Source organism: Anabas testudineus, chromosome 3, assembly GCF_900324465.2.
Source record: "Anabas testudineus chromosome 3, fAnaTes1.2, whole genome shotgun sequence".
In the NCBI taxonomy this organism is placed as follows: Eukaryota; Metazoa; Chordata; class Actinopteri; order Anabantiformes; family Anabantidae; genus Anabas; species Anabas testudineus.
This window is the reverse complement of record NC_046612.1, coordinates 11769972-11783434: the sequence shown is the minus strand read 5'-3', so window position 1 is coordinate 11783434 and position 13463 is coordinate 11769972. Positions and strand designations below refer to the sequence as shown.

At 39.1% G+C, this 13463-nt stretch overlaps 1 protein-coding gene across 3 annotated transcripts in view; it reads left to right on the top strand.

The window, feature by feature from the left end:
- Positions 1-13463, top strand: part of LOC113174893 (protein diaphanous homolog 3-like) — a 129983-nt gene that overhangs the window by 68730 nt on the left and 47790 nt on the right. For all 3 annotated transcript variants that reach the window (XM_026379085.1, XM_026379084.1, XM_026379086.1), the window contains 2 exons: positions 3461-3625; positions 10880-11015. In XM_026379085.1, coding sequence (XP_026234870.1) covers positions 3461-3625; positions 10880-11015 — 301 coding nt within the window. The remainder of the gene's footprint in view (positions 1-3460; positions 3626-10879; positions 11016-13463) is intronic.

Below are 13463 nucleotides of genomic sequence, written 5' to 3'. Positions count from 1 at the left end.
CAGGGATTTTACTGCACTTCCTCAAACAGAGCAAAAGTTATGTGAATATAACTGGAGATGGAATTTAGATGTTTACCTGGAGTATTGTGGTACTGCATACTGTAGCAGTAGAGAAGGTTTTCATAGCTTTAACATAAAGCTGAACCTTTTGTATAACAGGGAAGGAACTCTCATGTTTTTAGTTGCTCGAGCACCCAATCATTTAATACAAATAAGCTGTGTTCCAATATGCTACGTTCATATTTCAAGTCACTGGCGCAGTGATAGCTGGCATCCGTTGTCAATTGAAACCTGGCGTCGTCGCTCAGCACACCGCGACGTGTGAGATGGAGACAAATGGGGCCCCGCACGCGCTATTTTTTCCCCCAAACAAATGTTTTATTGAAAAGCTGGAAAAGTGACTCAAACGCTTTCCCTCCTGATGCAAATGTTTCACTACTTTATCTGAAGACATTGCGACACACTGTGAATCCTAATGAATAATCAACGGTTGTAGTTTTACTACTCGGAAGAAAGGGAGAGAAGCATAGTTCTCCCTCCCTTGGTCCTGTATGTACACGTCTTTCTTTTTTCCACTGTCACTGATGTACTAGTCATGAGTAGCTTCCCATTCTATAGTCAAGTTATCAGTACCAGTGCCACTCTCGGCTCTCTTTTTGAAGGGTACTTCAAACTGAGGAGAACTTCAAAATGAAGGGAAGGGTTAGAAAGCGAGCACTGGGACAAAGCCTCCTTTGTTTTTTTTTTTTGTCAGTCTTTTTCTTATTCAGTATGTTTATTGTTTTTGTATGTTCTTGAAGCCATAATGGGATCAATTCAATTTAATTTAAATGCATTATTCAATTGTCAGTTTGTGATAATTAATACAAAAGCACAAATTTAAAATGCATAAAGCTATAAGTCAATACTGCAGCTTCACTGTCCTATTTGGACATCTAGGTCTGTTGCTGACAGCGGTCCCTGTCTGTTTGGCAGCAGTATTCTGAGGTAGTACAAGTGGATCAGGTTGACAGGTATGTCTCAGACTATGCAAGAATGTGTTCAATAATACAGCCTGTACCTAGCCTCCTTCATGTAGTTTTGATCAATAGCCTTGGGGCTGAGACGCTGATGGCTTGTCCTGTACTAGTTAGCAGAGTACTTGAGTTCAAAACAAAAAGGTCCACTGAAAATGGATGTGACAGGTCTGTCTTTCAGTGTCTTGCTTAAAATATCTTTAAAAAAAAAAATATAGTGTTGATAGGCTAATAAAAGGAAATGTACTTAAAGTTAAACAATAAGCATCAGGGCGCCATGGAAACCAGACACTTGCAGGCCGGACACAGTCTGTTTTTTAACTGTGTCACAAACTATATATACTAGAACAAAATGTAATATCCTCGGCTGCGTGGCTGTCCTTCCCCCCACGGCATTTCAGAAGTGAACCTCACATTCTATACTGTGCTCATGTGGGACAGTGGGACCCGAATTCCCACTATTCAAATGACATTTGTAATCTTTTGTGGGTTAAATGCAACATATTCAAAATATTCAAATTCATTTTGAGTATTGTAACCTGTACTGATTACACATGTATCTAATTAATTCAAATAGGTATGTGACTTTTGTGTGCCTTTTAAATAAACTGAACTAAAACATACTGTTACTAAGCTAATTTTAGTTTTAGTTATAGAGATCAAAAGTCAATGCTTTAGTTTTGTGTGTTCACTCGGTTATAGATGAAGATACTCAGTCGAAGGCAACAAGCTGGCTCTGTTACTCTGAAATAAATCCTGAAGAAGCCTCTTGTAAGATGACATAATTGCGTTAAGATTTTACACATAGCATCTTCACCTGATAATTTGCTCGCAACAGTAGTTGCCGTGATCAGGCGAAGCTCCTGTCACTACCTACACATGACAAGCCTGGAGTGCCACACCGGTGACACAGAAAAATCCATTTCCTCTTCATGCACCACTTGAGTATACAGTTATTGAGTTATTGGTTTAGTGTTACACTTTTGAATCTGAGCTAAGGTGGCAGATTAGAACAGGAGAGAAGCTGAAGGAGAAGAATGAGAGAGAGAATTGAGGCAGAGTAAAGGTCTTTCAGAAAGCAACATTGAGCGGGGATTCTGTAAAATGAGCTGTAGTGGACCACTCCTTTCTCTGCAAGAGGGAGGGGGAACATGGAGAGGACTGATACAGTATTTTGACCCCCCCCCCCATGGCAGTTATTAACCATGGTATTTGACAATTTCTTCTTTTCTCTCTTCTTCCTGTCCTCATGTCCCACCTCCTGGCTTGGAAAGATATTACTGACAAGTCATTCTGGGAGCGGTGCATACAGAACAGCATTTACCCAGCTGTGAATAGGTGGTCCCATCTCCAGCCAGATTCAGCTGAGGCCAGACCTCAAATGGGCTCATCAATTGAGTGATAATAGTGGGGCACAATAGGAGCCAGAGAGGCTGCCCAAATTCTTGTGATATGACACACACAGACATTGTTGCTTCTTATCTGCCAGTAGACGAGGATGGGGGTGTCATTAGCAGGGCTGCTAGTTAGGGATACTTTTTTTTTTTTTTCTTACATTGATTTTGCTAGTCATCATGTGGAAGGGACAGGTCAGGGTATACTGAAAATTAAAAATACTAAATAACGTGTAAATGTTGAATATTTTTTTCACATGCTTGCTAGACTTTCACGTTGACTTTGGTGCAATCTGTTGAATCCGTATTATTATTATTATTATTATTTTTTTTTTATGTATTTATTTTTTTATTATTATTATTATTATATTTTTTTATTATTATTATTATTATGTGTATACTGTATATGTGGTGGCTTTGCTTAACATAATGCTCTGGTTGAAAGCAGGGTGTGTTTTAGTGCTCTCACTTTCACCTCATTTTGGCCTAGCTCTCCAGCTTATGTTGACACAGCCAGTATATTTGTTGTCTTCCTTTCACTCTCTCGCACACACACACACACACACACACAAATGTGCCAGAATACTGTAGACGAGCTGTCTTTAGCTTTGCCAGATTAAACCAGGACGGTCTTTTAATGGTCTTCAGTCTACTCATACTGGTCAGTTTTGCAGTGGACTGCTGTACAGTGGATGTTAAAAAAATCAATGATGTGTGCTAGGATTTGTTTCTGTTGAAGGTCCTGTCTTCCATGTCACCAAAACAGTTTACCAGCAGGCAGACATAAACAGATGCTGTAGGCTGCGGGGGGTCATAGCAGTGAGCACACTGTAGTAGTAACATGACTGATACTACCAGAGCTCCTAACACTAACATCACAGCTTACTACTGCCAATTCTGTTTTCTAGCTTCAGATCCTTAGGACTACAAATGTGAAATGTGACTTTTTTTCTAAATTCCCGCATTGCTGTCAAACGGGTACTAACACAAATGTTTAAGTAACACTTAGCATGCGGTGGATGTGTTGTTGACCTTGACAGTGATCCTCACAGCTTCAGCAACGTTGCACGGGAGCAGTATGGCAAGCTGGCAATCATGCACAGCAACATGCAGGTGCTGTACGAGAACGTGCTGGAGTACTTTGCCATTGATCCCAAGAAGACGTCTGTGGAGGAGCTGTTCGCCGACCTGAGCAGCTTCCGCTCAATGTTCACTGTGAGTATTCTGCACGGCAGATTCGAGTCGAGCATGAAAACTTTTGTTGTGTAAAAGTGACTCATGGCTAATACATTGATTATCGATGGGATTGGAAGTGCTTTTTGTTTTACGTTACAGGAAGTAATTTCTATGTCAATAATAAACTTTTAGTTTTGTGACAGTTTCACCAAAAACTAAGAAATTGAAACTTTGTAAAAGTAGAATTCATAGCAGAGTTGCTCTACTGGATTGCATTAGATTGCACATGTGTACCATTAAATGGCCAGTGAGTGTAGATACATTAATCAACAACCCTTCTGAAACAATGAGTTCTAAGAGCATGTATTCATTTGGACAGGTGTTACATAATATTGTTAAAACGCATTGATGTGTTTGAATTGAGGTAAATTTGGTCTTTAGTCTATTACTGACTGATAGGATTTGGAAGTGCAGGCCTTCCCTATTAGTTTTGTATCTAGAAAAATTCCTGGCGTAAGTAAACCTTTACCAACATGCAGTAAAAGACCTCGCTCTGGTGTGGGAGCCGTCTCCAGTCGGGTGTAAAGTGTTCTGTTAGACTTGTCTTATGTTATAATGAAGGAAGGGCAGTGCCAGTTCTATATGGTCCAGTCTCACCCAGACATTTATTTCATCACTGGACTCTGTGCCCTTATCAGTCTGGTGTTACTGTGTGCCGTGGAGCTGTGGAGACCCACTGTGTTTAATCAGCAGGATTAGTGGCACAGGCCACTGGGTGCAACAGATAATAGTAGCTAATTACCCTACTGAAGTTCCTGCCCTGCCCCCAACTTAACATCTACAACACACACACAAATGGATTTCGTGCCTTTTTGCCTTTTTCCTAAACAGTCATTAGTTATGCTTTACATTTTCTTGTACTCCAAAGTCTCTGTACGTTGATGTGTTTTTACAGAGAGAGCGCAGTCAGTGTTTTGCTCCTGTCTTATTTGTGTTTTTTTATGAAAGTCTCAAAACTGTGACAGCTTAGTCAGCACTTTAGTGAGATCTTACCTGCAATTCAGTTATTATGTACTTATATATAATAACATTTTAATGTGATTAATTGGATGGTTTTTGGAAATGAAACTCTCTCCTAAAGCCAGTATGGTATGTGTCGCCAGTGTACATGATATTTCTTGTATCAGTATTTCCCATAGGTAGTGAGTGGACCATGCCTAAGTGAGTATGGGGACATGGTCTATCCCAGGAGAAAACTGTGTACATTTAAAGTTAAATTCATCAGTCTGGTGCCATTTGAGAGCAGCAATATGAAGCTAGAGCTATGGTTGTAAACAACAGTGTTTCCACTAGGATTTATTTTCAGCATTGGCTTTAAGAAGACCTGCAGTAAATCTTACATCGTAATAAATGGCGGGTGTTTGCCTCAGAAAAAAAAGAGTGTATGTTCAGTGCAGTTATATTTTTTCCTCATATATGAAAGATACAGCTGTTTGTTCGGCAGAATGTTTTAATGGGCTATGCTGTAAGATTACCCTGAAACATATGATCCAGTTAGGGAGCTGGCTAACATTAGCTAATTAGCCCCCATTTATGCTGTGACGTGGAAGATGTGATCTTGATCTCAAATTCGGAGGCAATCCATTTTTTGACAGGCAGTTACTCCTTCGTAGTCCTTGAAGCTAAACGCTGCCCCTCTAGACAAAGCCGGTGATTTCACAGGGTGCACAATGGTGCATTTCAGAAGCGGCTCACCACCAACGTCACACATTCAAAATTCTTTACTGTGGAGACACAAAGGTCACAGTTTGTAATACCTGTAGGGGCCACAGAATAACCTCAAAAGCATTTTTTTCTGTTTCTATTACCCACACAAGTAAACCAAGTTTGTCCAGTAACCTAGAGCATGTTTGAAATTAGTTTGAGTGACAGAAAGAAAAATGTAATTCTTCATTAAAGAAACTACAAAATGTTTGTGTGCAGTTCTTAGAAAGAAAGGAAATCAAAATTGGTACGATATAGAACAGTTGGCCAAGACAATTGTGATTGACCATCTTTAATTTATACCTAAGGGTCATCTAAAAGCTTGGTGATCATCTTTTGAGCTGCTTCTGTCATGGAAGTGGAAATACTGTGTTTTACTGCAGTCCACTTACAGGAGTGAGAGCAGCTGACCTGTTACTTTACGGCCTTTTGAAGTGAAATGAAATAAAATTCACAGAAAGGATTTTTTTTTTCTTTTTTTTTCTTTTTCTGTTTAGCCATGAATTACAGATTTAGAAGTAAATTATTGAGGCAGACAGCAGAAATATTCTAAAGGGTTAAAACATTTAGATTGGTATTTGCAGCTTTATTTGCAGCTGTAATCTCTTTTATCCCAGCACCGTGGTTCAGGCTGGAATTTTGCAGTAGTGTTTATGTTCTGACCAAACATACTGTAATAGTAAATGATTCTGCCAGCGAAAGGTGAACAAGCCAAGTGTTATAAAGACTAGCATTATATGGTCAAAACTCCCAAGGTAGCTATTTATTCCCCTGTGATAGGTCAAGGTATAACCAGCTTACACCCTCAGCAATTCGTTCAAATGGTCACATCACACAGACCCATTTTGGAAGAAGCCAAGGCTAGGTCAATGAACGTAGGTATACAGTAATTCTCAGAACCGTAACCTCTCGGTCAAATCTGTGTCAGCATTTACCCTGCTATGTCAAGGCCCATGCTAATAGGAGTGTGCTGTCTCTAGACCACTGCCTGAAGTGAAGTGAGCCTTGAACTATGTGGATGTTTTTTTTTGCATAAAGTGTGTGTGTGGGTGCGTGTGTGCACATTTGTGCATGTTTGCATGTGGATGTCATTTTGTGTTGGCAATTTTTTATAAGGAAAGCTGCTTTTCACATACAAAGACACACTCACACACACACACACACACACACACACACACACACACACACACACACATACACACAAATGCAGCATGCTCACTCACCCGTAGGAAGGAGACCCAGAGCGAGGCCGCACATCTGACAGGAATCCAATTGAGCGTGTCTAATGGCGGACATCCAGGAGAGGAGGAGGGGGAAGCAGACCTGCAGTGATGAAGGAGAGCGGAGGACAATTTCCTCAGAGTGCTGGTTCTTTCTCTTTCCCCTTCTCCTCCTCTCTGTTTCCCTTTTTTGCTCAACATTACTATAAAATGAATCCTTGGTCAAAAACGCAAAAACCCCATAACTCTTCATCTGTTTGAGCTTCTTCACTATCTCTCAAAATCAAATTTTCTCTAATTCTCAGTATTTTTTAGCCTGTTCTTATGTTCAATACTGAATCTAGATTAAAAAACTAAATTAAACTTGTCCCGCCTCTGCTTAAAATTGACTTTATGTTACTATAGTCAATTTATGTTCACATTGACTCATTGTTTCTTTTTTTTTTTTTTTATATATATATATATATATACTTTCTAGATAACTAATTTATTCTGTGATTTTTAAAAAGGCAGCAAAACCTTTTTGTGCTAGTAGTTGTAACAGTTTTTGTTTATACATATTATTCTTTAGTTGTTCTCTTTCCTGTTGAAGTCTGTTTGTGAAGTTTAAGAGTGATCCTCTCTTAAACAGGCCCACTTGTTGTATTGAGCCGTTATTGACTGATAATTGTTTTTTTCGTGGGCTGCTGGCTGCAGTAAAGGGTCCATTTTTAAATAACATGTATTTTTGCCTCTACACACACCTTAGTTTGTTGATGAGTTAGTGTTACACTCTTCAGTAAGGCAGAAATAAATAAATAGAGGCTGGATGGATCATATCTGTCTACATATTTGTAAGATTATTGATGCTTTCCTTTGTGTTTAATCACAATTAGCAAATATTGGCGTGCTAACATGCTAAACAAAGATTGTGGAAATTATACCAGATTATACATGTATAGTATCACTATCATAGTGTGACTGTCATATGTATCATAGATGTGTGAGCCACTGTGTTTTATCTTGTTTTTTACTTTTTGGCTTTGCTTTAAAAAAAAAAAAGATGTTGAATATCATCAACAATCCAATCTGCAGTAATGACATTGATTTCACCTCTCACTAGATGGCTGTATGAAATTGCCTACATTGAGGGTAACGACAGCTCTGTTTGGTTGTTATAGTAAAAGTATGTTTATATTTAGTTTTCGTAATTGAATTTGACTTTTTAATCAGAGTGCTGCTTGAGAGCAAATAGGGGAAGGAGTATCAGCGTTCTGAGCAAGTCCATGTTGGGCATCCATCACAGCTGTCTACTTGTAACCTGGGATCATTTAATTGTTCCTTATTGAAAATGTATTATGTGTCAGTACACTTGTTCTTCCCCTTTCTTTTTCCCCATTCTTTCTGCCCATAATTTACCAGATGCCCATTAAGCATATAGTCGTTTGAGACTCAGTGGTTGCCACGAGCAACTGACAGTCATTCCATCAAATCAAAGTTAATTTTGTGGAGGAGTTGGTTTCATTTAAAAATTGTTTAAAAATAGAGGCTCTCAGGAGCCTCGGTCTCAGTCATTTGGTATTCCTCTCCCCCCCCGTCTCCACTTCTTCGGCACTCTCTCTCCTGAATTTTCTAAAAACCTCATAAGTGTCCAACAATGACTGTAGCTGCTATTGTGTTTTTATGTGTGAGTGTAGGTACAGTACAGCACACGCTGTTTGAAGTATACTGTAATTTTGCCAAGTTCTCAACAAATCACAATTTCCCTGTGTTCTGATCATAAAGAACGAAAACAACTGTTTTCTCCTCTGAAAGATCAAGGTCACAGTTTGCCGATGTGGGGTCTTTATTAAATAGAATGCACCAAAGCACTTTTACTATTAGTAATTACGGTGCTTATTCAACTTGTTATTTCTCTATATTTTAAGTGTCTTGTTGACGTTAAATTGACTATGTTGAGTTGTTTTGGATTCAAACAGACCCTGACATTCCCAACAATGGTCACTTGTATGTGGAGTTAATAAGAGGCTGTCAGTGGGCATCAATGAGTCGCTTCCCATCTTTATTGTGACACTGGAGTCCTCCGTGTGCTACTCGGTTCACAAAGTGTGTATTTTTGTGTAAATCTGTCCATGTTGATTTGGCATTCTTGTTCTTACCAGCTTGTCATGCTGGCCTGTGTGAATCATGCAGGAGGAGGAGAGATGAGGAGGAGGATTTGGGTGTTTTAAAAAACCCACAGACTTCATTGGTTTAAGTGACTAGCTATTGTTCTGGATGCCAGTCATTGTAGCACTCTATTAAACAATATGCAGTCTTTCTCTTGGCTGTTGCGTTATTGAGCTATTGACACTTTTGTATGGGTAAAAAAAGCCCTCCAGCATAGGGGTTTTCAAACCTGTACTGTTGACAGGTAGAATAGACTCAGGGCTGTTGTTGGGTAAATTGGTCAATGACAATAAAGGACAATCTTGTGATATTAGTAACCACCAGTGACACTCCTGGTGGCTTGTGCATCGTCAGTGTAGTTGAAAGCTGATCAATTTGATGTTATAAAACCATATCATTTTCCAAAACATGGTCATTTCCACGCAACTTCTGTGATTTAACCCCCCCCATCAGCATTTTCTAAACATGTCCCTAGATGATTCAGATACATTTTAAACAATTGTTATCAGCTCAAAAAAAGTTAGTCGAACTCTGATGTGGTGCTGTATGTCTGAAACTGCTCATGCTGCAGTGCTGCTCTCTTTTTTTCGCAGCGGTCCGCTACAGTGCAGCATTGTGCTGCATAGGAGAGTGAGAATTAGTTTGTGGGAATGTGAAAATGTGGGCACAGTGGTGAGTGACTCTGAGTTCAGACACTGAGGTTGGGAAAAATGCCAAAAAATGGGTTTCCTAGACTCTGACAGTGTTCAACGTACCATAAGGATCATGTTAGCAGTAGACAAAGCAGTTTGTAGAACTGTTTGTACCTTTGCTCTTACCAATCAGCACGTCCCAGGTGGCAGGCCTTTTCACCTGTCACAAATGAATAATAATACTGTGTGCACGTCGTTGGCTCTAGTGCTCTCTTCTCAGCTCAGCTGTGTCTGCATAGAGACAAGGACTGTTTGTGAGAGATGTTTTCTTTTTTTTTTCCTGTCATGTCAGTTTAAAAAGCAGAGTGTCACATTTTGGGATATTTTTTTTTTTACTGCATTTATATTAGAAAAAAAAAAATGCTCAAAATCTAGTCTTAATGTGAAGAGGTGCTGTGAAAACCTGTAACTAATGTTACAGAAACAAGACTTCTCTAATTTTGATACTGTATTGGATTTTATTTTTTTAATTTCAGTCAATTGCAGATGCATTATTTTTGTATTTTAAATTGAATTTAGATCCCTGTTCACTATTAAGCCACTGGTAGTGTGATCCACATCCACCTATACAAACATGTATACTCTACAGCCTGTTGTTATTAAATTGCACTGCGGTTGGCAGCTGCTGTTCACTGACTGGACAAAGTTCACACGGTTGGCACTGGCTGATACTGAAGCTTTCTTACAGATGGTATGTCTACACAGAAAAGTGTTTGAGCAGCTTTTTTTTTTTTTCAGTTGCCTGTGTGATGGAACAGATGTGCTTGTATTTTAATCAATCCAGCTTCCTTCACGGGCTGTGTGACTTCTCACGTATGTGACCCAACTTAAATGGGACCCAAACTGTATTGATGAGCATGTCCAGAATGCAGATGCCCTAAATTCAGTACTGTGCCTGAACACCTTCTGTGACACTTCTGCTGTTCATGCTATGATTTCTGGGTGATGATGTAAAATATACTGTAAGCAAGTGAACCTTTGAAAGACACAAGGTGGCCCACTTGTTGGATTTTTCTACTTTTTCTACTCATTTTATTTTAGTATCACTTTCTTTTCCCCCATTCTTTATTTTACCTTGTCATTGTGCTGACAGATATTTTTTGACTTTGATACACACCGTGAGAACGAAAGGAAAGAGAACAAGCAAAAATATTAATGCAGAGCCTAACTAATCTAAAAATAAGAACATATATATATATATTTTTTGTCTTTTTGAAAAGTCCAGCGTCTGCTGTTCATGTCGTTAGTGTCTGAATTCCCAGGTGTCAAGTTGTTTTGTGTCTGTCAAAATCAGAGTGGCACCTTAGCCTGTGTCTGTGCTGATAAAACATTTCTATATGGGTTGATAGCTGCCTCTGCCTTTGACAGGCTATACACTGCTGTAATTAACCTCATTTAACAATCTGCCTTCTTCTTTTCTTTTTTTATTCCCTTTTTTTCTTACTGTCATTTTATTTCTCCACACACAGCAAGCACTGAAGGAGAACCAGAGGCAGAGGGAGTCAGAGGAAAAACAGAGGAGAGCACGAGCTGCAAAAGAAAAGGCTGAGCGTGAAAAGCAGGAGAAACAGCAGAAGAAGAGGAAATTGCTGGAAGTCAACGCAGGTAGAGAATGTTTCATCAGCTTTCCCTGTCAGCTCATTCACCTACAGTATAAACCATTTACTGTGAAATCATTCTAGGGTCAAACGGTGTAAGAGATCATAGATAATTAAACCCTCCCCAACATGTCTCATCTTAATTAATTACAAGAGAAACTTATTTTCTCCTTTCTGTATTTATTTTTGGAATGAATATGACATGAAAATCTGCATGTGCATAGAAAGAATGTGTGCTTGTTTTGATGGGCAAGTATTTAAGCAATACTGGGAATAATTAAGTGCAATTATATGATATTAAAACAGAGTGGACTATGTATAAAGATTTTTTTATAGTCAATGTCAGTGCTGATTTTGACGTTGTAGTTATCACTTTTATTATTTCTGAGCAATTACCCTGTCAAACATAATTCCCCAGATATGCAGAGCATACATTATCATATCAGCCGTGTACTATATGGTAACGCTCTGTCGTGTTGTTGTTTCATATAAATGCCACATTCACTTTGTGTTGCCATCCCTTGATTTGTGGACAGGTTAACTAGGCAAGGTTGTTGAGGTGTAGTATTGTTCAGGTCAACCTTTCAGCCTTGGAATTTAAAGGTAATATAATGATTATTGATTGATTATTGATCTGAAGTAGAGAAATTCACCTCTTACTTGACCATGCTTAGGAGGTCAGAGCACAGGGTCAACTCAGAGCAGCATTTGTCAGGGTGGTAGGGTGTAATGCTACAAGACATTTTAGCAGGATAGATGATTGCTGCGACGAACTTTAACCCTGATCAATTGGTTGAATGACAACCTCTGCAGCCGCCCATTCACCCAGTGAGTTACAGTTTTTGCGTGAGCAGAGCACAGCCACAGTCTTTAGTTGCATTTCAAGACTGTACACAGTACATTTACATTTATTTTTAATATTTTTTTAAGTTTTTACCAAGACCACAAGCAAAATGTAGTTAGCACATCATAGTCAATAGGAAACATTTAACAGCTGTAGTCTAGTTACTTTTATTATTTCTAATCTTGTGAGTTCAAAAATATTATAGTCATAAGATATGTTGAATAGCTATCATTACCCAAGTTAAGACTTTTCAAGAAGGAACACAGTACTCTGATGCCTCTTTGATTTTGATTTCCTCCTATATCATGTCAAATCTTTCTGGTACTTGCAGCAACATGCCCCCATGTGTTGTTTAAATGTGGTTTTGGTCTAAATCCCATTTTAAAAGTATCTGTTTTTTCCCTGTGCCAATAACACATATACTGGTATATTGGTAGTCTTCTTACTAATAATAAGTGCAAATATTTTTAGGCTTCATGTTTGAAAAAGCTGCTTACTAACTTAGCATGTGATGGAGTGAGTACATACAGTAGCTTCAGAGTTGCCAGCAGCACCCTGGCTTTACTTGGAATGTGCGGAATTTAGCATTGTTGAGTCACCAGCGCTGATCACCTGCAGTAAAATAATTCCACTGCTTAACTTGAGTTGGGATTCTTATATACAGTTGTGTGTGTGTGTGTGTATATATAAATATATGATAACACCATTAGAAAGCAGGTTTAAGTGTAGCATCTGGTTCTAACTCACAGTTGTTTTCTTTTCTTTTTTCTTTGTTTTTTTTTAATTAATTAATTTAATTTGTTTGTTTGTTTGTGTTTTTCTGTCCCCTTTGAAACACTGCTAATGCCAGAAACTTGTTCAGCATAGCAGCCTCCAGACCCATTTTCATTGCCAAAGCTGGCAAGGCAGTTAAGCTTGGCAGTCCCAGCCCTGCACCAGCATCTATATGTAACATGACGATGCCAGCCACAGTGGCACTCCTGTAGACTCCTGTAGTTAGAGTGCACGTAGAGAACCACCATGGTTCATCCAGGCCACATTACTGCTGTGGGTCTTCTAGCTAAACTGAGGCCTACCTTGGCTAAAACATGATACAAACCTATCTCTTTTCTTTTTTTTTTTTCCCCCATCTGGACATCCTTTAGTTGTCACATTTTGCCACACAGCACCTGAAGTTTTATAGTGCTGGGCTTATCCAAGTGAAGCACCATGTCTATGTGAAATTAATAAACTGGATTCTAGTGGACAGGGTGTTCACTGGATGTTACTCCAGTAGTGTGCAGTCTCTCACCTTGTGTCATGCTGTGGTTATCTGAAAATGGGCTTGGTAATGTCCATCGATTGGTAGTGAACAGTCTGCAGGTGTAGGCTTGAGGCACTGCTCTGTGTCTGCAGATTTTGCCAGATATCATATCTGGAGAAGATGCTTCTATTGAGATTTGAGATCTTACTAGACAACATGTCTGTAAGCCAAACACTACACATAAATGGAAATTCACCAATCCCCAGCATGACGCATTCTGGTGGCAGAATCATGCTGTGGGCATGTTTCTGTGCAGAAACTGCTGGAAGGTTTGTGAAGGTAGACAGTTTTAATTTAGAAGAGAACTA